General features: G+C 36.4%; 1 protein-coding gene across 1 annotated transcript; it reads left to right on the forward strand.

Moving 5' to 3' along the window:
* Positions 1 to 1,169: 1,169 nt before the first annotated feature.
* LOC107762037 (transcription factor ILR3) lies at positions 1,170 to 5,217 on the forward strand. Its single transcript, XM_075235279.1, has 5 exons — positions 1,170 to 1,778; positions 3,730 to 3,792; positions 4,111 to 4,188; positions 4,265 to 4,427; positions 4,790 to 5,217. The coding sequence occupies exons 1-5, from the start codon at positions 1,642 to 1,644 to the stop codon at positions 5,048 to 5,050; spliced, it is 702 nt and encodes a 233-aa protein (XP_075091380.1). The 5' UTR covers positions 1,170 to 1,641; the 3' UTR covers positions 5,051 to 5,217.
* The last annotated feature ends 709 nt before the right edge of the window (positions 5,218 to 5,926 follow it).

Here is a 5,926-nt window from a genome sequence, read left to right on the forward strand (position 1 = left end):
GATTTAATATTTGAAGGGGTCCAACATCCAAATGGATCCTAACTAACCAATCATAAGATTGTGACATTCTTAAAGAGGAATACTATGAGATCAGCATACCAAAACAAACCAAATATAGTAAAAAAATATCTCAATTGTTCTTGTTTAGTGGCTAATCGCAACTTGTGCGACTGCAATTTGTTCGAGTTTATATGTAATAAATAATTATGTTCCACTTAATCCTAACCAGTCAAGCTCGGTATTTCTGCATTCTCAATGTCATTCACCAGTGCTACCTAAAACAAGCTTTTCGACAATAGTTACCTAACTTCTTCGGATATACTACTTTTCTTGTCCAATAAGTTTTATTGTTTTTCTTCTAAAAAAATATTTTTTATGTAGTATTTCTTAAATACTCATAGTTCAACTATTCAAAATATGGAAAATTGTATAACCATATATAATCAATATATTCAAACTTTTCAAAAGTTGAGTTTATTACATTTTTTCAAGCTGAAGTGATTGAAATATATTAAGAACTATAGGTTTTATGTTAATACTTGCGCTCAAACTAAATGAAAGGAAATGAATCTTATGTAAAATTTCTAAAATTATGTAGCTTGCTGTGGTCTACATCATCTCCAGAATTTTGTATTGTTTTGGATAGTGGTACTACCAAAGGGCTTTTAGGCCACTTATATTCAATCCTTTTCTTCTATACATTACTATTAGCCAATCACAGGCTTACAACTCGGCATAGTTTCTATCTTCATTATGCAACCTATACTTTACTTCTTGATGTTATACTTGTAATTATAAAGGTTTTCTTTTCTAACATACAAATGTGTTTACTCATAAAAATTAATATGACTGATTTTTTTATGTCATTAAGATTATATTAGTAGATTTTAAGATTGCAGGCCTCCTCAATAAAACAAAAGCTAAGTTACTAAACTAGTACAGCATATCGAAAAAGACTTCCTCTCATCATATAATAAATTTTCTAAAAATGATTTTATCTACTACACAGTTGTTGTAATTTGTATTTGTACTGCCTTCATAGGAAAAAAGAACAAAGGAGAGAAATATTATTAAATTAAGGAACAAAAGCAGTCTTCTTACAAAAGTTGCAGACACATTCATTGTATCGAATCATATACTAAATTTTTACACATAACCACAAAGGAACAGTAACTATAACATAATATGCCAACTTAAATTCTGAAATCTGCCTAAATAAATTTTTTAGGAAAATCCGCCGCCGCCTTTGGGCGCACTGGGTAACTTGCTCACAGCCGCTGCTGTGTAATGTAAGTTGTTAACCCGTCATTATCAAATTTTCGTCAGGATAATGACAGTCCAAGAATCCGGTGATGAAGCCCAAGCCCAATCATTTCATCTGATTAACGGCACGTCCAAGTCGTGGAAGCCCAGTTGGTAACGCGTTTCACTACAACACAATTTTTTTATAAAAAAGATAAGAAAAAACACGCAATACCATTATGCAGAAATAAAAATTCCTGAATTTTCCCCAATCGTCAAATTCCCAATTCCTTTTCCAACCAAACAGCAATTAAATACCTTCGAGTGTAAAATCCTCTCCAAAATTTTCCTCCCGTCGGGAGCATTTCGTTCCCTCTTTTTTCCGGCGACTGATCGGAGATGGTTTCACCGGAGAATACCAACTGGCTTTATGATTATGGGTTCGAAGAGAGTGCCGTCCCTGATTCGAATTTCTCAGCTACTGCATCTGGGTTTAATTGGCCCATGCAAAACTTGAATGGTTCCAGAAATGTTAGGTATTTTATTTGCTCAAATTTTGCATTTTTTATGTGACTCAGTAAAGGTAGGATCTTTTAGTTGATTGATGAATCTTTATTGTTTCCGTGATTTGGAAAATTTTGGGTCATGATAACCAGTTTGACTGCAGCTGTGCTTTTCCTCTATGTGCCCTAAAGTTTAAACCTTTAGGGACTTTTTTGCTGCACATTTGGAATTTCTAATCTTGGGTTTTAGTTTTTCAGCTGTCTTTCTGGGTCTAGTTTTGGGCCCAAACATAGTCTAACTTGGCATGATTTATATTTTGAACATTTTGTGGTTTTTACCTCTTTACTTTATCTTATTGTGATTTGATGGCACTGTGTTACTTGTAGTGTTGTTCAGGTCTAAGTTTTAGAATATGAAAGCAATTCATTTTTGTCATTTTCCAAATGAAAACTTAATAAGATTTTGGAAGTAATGGATTTCCACTATCTTATCTACGTGCACAGGTGGTTAGTAGAAAATACATCGTTTTACGGAGAATTATATGTATCTTTTGGATTAGAATTTAGAGGCCTACCTAGATTCAACTGTAGAATTAAGATAGAATTGCTGAAAGTGTCGAATTACCAGAAGTTTCCTCTTTGTCCGAGTTGAGAAGGTATAAACTTAATGATTTTCAGTGCAAGCTACTATAAGGTTCCTAACATCCAGCCCTTAGTGGAGTAGCAGCTTGAAGATATAATACTATTGTCGAAAACTGAAATATTTGACTTGTCCTCCCTCGCGTGTTACCTACTATCCATCAGAATCCTGCATTTCGCTTACTGAGTGATGGCATCATCAGAATCTGGTAGTAGTGGCAATGATTGGATAAGAAATAATGCAGAATGAGGATGTACTGAGAATGGAGGATAGGGAGATACTTTTAGCACAGAGCATCTGATGTGCAGAAAGAGGGGAACAAATATTAGTGTAGACATTACGACAAGGTTTGAAGGGAATAGGCAACAATATTCATAAACATCGTTAAAGGGAAGCACAAAATAGGAAAAACTTAAACTAGGAGGATGCTATTTCTTTGGTGAGAATCTTGATGGCAGTAGGTTGAGGAAAAAATATTAGTACCACTTAACTTATTGAGAACAAAAGGAGGAAATGCTAAGAGAAGGTGCAGAGAAGAAAGAGGAACAGATATGGAGAGGAAAATTAGAGGAAAGAAGTGTTTGGATATTTAAAGATAGACTAAAAAAACGAAGGATATAGAAGGAAGCTAAATAGAAAGGAGAAGAAAACGAAGACAACTGGTACTACTACAAGAACCAACACGACAACTATGCCTCAATCCCACACTAGTTGAGTCAGCTATGAATCCTCCATATCGGTTCCACTCTGTTTTGACCAATTTTATTGCAATATTGATAATATGTCTTCAAAGATAATTTTACATCTCACACTTATCCCTACACTTACTTTTAGATTGACATAAGTTTCTAAACACAGCGAGGAAGCTCCTGGCAAACGTTGGACCTAATGTAATCATACCAACACGAGTAAGCCTTAATCTCAACTAGTTAGTATCGCCTGTATGGATCTTTTGCTTCTACTACTAGAACTGTAAATTAAGCACAAAATGGAATAATGTTCTTTAATCTTGGCTAAAGTTGAGCCATGCTGGGGAGGGGGATTCAATGTCTGTAGTACTCAATTGAATGACAAAAATTTGCTTGATTGTCAGCTAGATGTGTTCAGTGCACGTGATTTAAAATTTCTGAATTGATGTAGCTATTGCTGTATGAAAATTTTCGATAGATCAGCAGGGAGTTAACAGGATGCATCATGAAAGATTTTTTGCTTTCTAGTTCAAGTTTGTGCATTCTGCTAGGTTTCTGTTGACATAATTTTCAGTCTTTCATGTGCCTGATTCTTCTGTTTATTGTTTTAGTTTTGACCTCTGTTTTCCTTTTTCTTTTTTGTGCTTGTTTCTAGTGCTGAAGTTGATGGATCCATTGGTGAATCAGACTGCCCAAAGGAAAATGGTTCTAAGAAACGGTAAGAACTTTCACCTTTTCTGGACATTTTTGTGGTAATCTCGATTATTGTTGTTGAATAAAGATGTGATGCTGCACTCAATCATTGGATGTAGTTTAATTTGAGTGGCTACTGTTGTCAACTATTGTTAATCAAATCAGTGAGGTGACACGTTCCTCCCTCTCTTTTTTAAGTTCTGAGATTTCTTTACCTTTTTTATTTCTGTGATTCATCGTTCTAAGAACATCTGCTGCTTCTGCTTTCAAATTGGCGAGATGTAAGTCTGAAATCCTTTCAACCAATTTATGTGTTTCTCACAATTTTAGGTAATTGTTACAGGGCTAGAGTTGAATCATGTGCTCCAACAAGTTCCAAAGCTTGCAGAGAGAAACAGCGGAGAGATAGGCTAAATGACAAGTGATCTCACAACCCATTATATAAGAACTTTTCTCTTTATTTCATGATGAATTGCTAAAACTGACCTAATTATCAGGTTCACGGAATTGGGTGCACTCCTTGAGCCTGGCAGGCCCCCCAAAACGGACAAATCTGCCATTCTGGTGGATGCTGTTCGCATGGTGACCCAGTTACGTGGTGAAGCTCAAAAGCTGAAAGACTCAAATTTGAATCTACAAGAAAAGATAAAGGAGTTAAAGGCTAGTATTACTTTTTTATCTTGCATCTGTCCTTCCACGTGGTTAAGCAACCCCTTGACAAGAGTGGGTTGCTCTAGTGGTGAGCACCCTCCACTTCCAACCAAGAGATTGTGAGTTCGAATCACCCCAAGAGCAAGGTGGGGAGTTCTTGGAGGGAGGGAGCCGAGGGTCTATCGGAAACAGTCTCTCTACCCAGGGTAGGGGTAAGGTCTGCGTACAAACTACCCTCCCCAGACCCCACTAGTGAGATTATACTGGGTTGTTGTTGTTGTTGTTGACAAGAAAAGCTAGAACATGAGCAAAGCTAGAACTTGTGTTAACTATTCTGTTCCTGAACTTCAAACATGTGTTAACTTGTGTAGGCCGAGAAAAACGAGCTTCGAGATGAGAAGCAGAAGCTTAAGGCTGAAAAGGAGAAGCTAGAGCAACAACTGAAGACTATGAGTGCGCAACCTGGTTTCTTGCCTCCTGCCATACCTGCTGCTTTTGCCGCTCATGGTCAAGTTCCAGGAAGCAAGCTGGTGCCAATCATGAGTTACCCTGGTGTTGCAATGTGGCAATTCATGCCTCCTGCTGCTGTCGATACATCACAGGACCACGTGCTCCGCCCTCCAGTTGCTTAACTAGTGGCAGCTAAAGCCTACGATGGCTGACTTTACTCTCCAGTTAAATTATTCGTCTAGTCAATGGCCTCCGGTTGTATTAGTTTTTGCTCAAGTTCACGTACTGTGGATGATCTTTTGTGACCTTTGAACTTATAATGGATTAATGCCTGGCGTTATGTGTAAAATCTAATAAACTTAACCAGGAACTGACCTCTAGATTTTACTCTGTTGGATATCTGTCCTGTCCTCCTTTGCTGTGGCTGGTAGGGTAGTAATTAACCTCTGTGCTGAAATTGATGATAAAGTCGCTGTTTCAGTTTGCACTGTTTTTACGGTAAAGTCAAATGAAATACTCCTATCTATGAGCATATATTACCAATCCGATAAAAATAAAAATAAATGATTTCCATTTGAATTATCTTTCCTGCTAGTAATGTTGTAGACTGCTAATCAGCTAACTTAATGAATTATTTTTGTTTGACTTTTTCAACAAAAATGTACCAGCTCGAAGGCTTGAAAGTGAATTGGCATCCTAAATGTTGATTTAAACTCGCTGCATTTCCGAAATGGATAATTTACTGACTTTTCTGAAGAATGCTGGCTTAAAATTGTAGGAGAATACAAATAACGTTTTCCGACACTATAATAAAATCAATATTAGACAGCACTACCTCAAGTAAAACTTATTTCCTATGCATCGATCAGAAATTCAGAATGCATATTACCGTAGATTTGACATATTTTTATACGTAGAATTAGCTTATAATACACACACACGCACATACATACACAAGCACGAGATTGTAGAATATGACACATCAAACTACTTTACCATCAAAGGTTTTCATTGTCAATAATTGGGTAAATGTAATCCTTAATCTTGATTTAAATTCA

The sequence above is a fragment of the Nicotiana tabacum genome, chromosome 2, assembly GCF_000715075.1.
Source record: "Nicotiana tabacum cultivar K326 chromosome 2, ASM71507v2, whole genome shotgun sequence".
Lineage (NCBI taxonomy): Eukaryota > Viridiplantae > Streptophyta > Magnoliopsida > Solanales > Solanaceae > Nicotiana > Nicotiana tabacum.

What these genes read in the sequence shown, in the direction of transcription:
- LOC107762037 (XM_075235279.1), top strand. Translation starts at nt 1,642, where the DNA reads ATGGTTTCACCGGAGAATACCAACTGGCTTTATGATTATGGGTTCGAA. An exon ending in AATGGTTCCAGAAATGTTAG is followed by an intron (nt 1,779 to 3,729) that starts GTATTTTATTTG and finishes GCTTGTTTCTAG; the next exon opens with TGCTGAAGTTGATGGATCCA. An exon ending in GAAAATGGTTCTAAGAAACG is followed by an intron (nt 3,793 to 4,110) that starts GTAAGAACTTTC and finishes TAATTGTTACAG; the next exon opens with GGCTAGAGTTGAATCATGTG.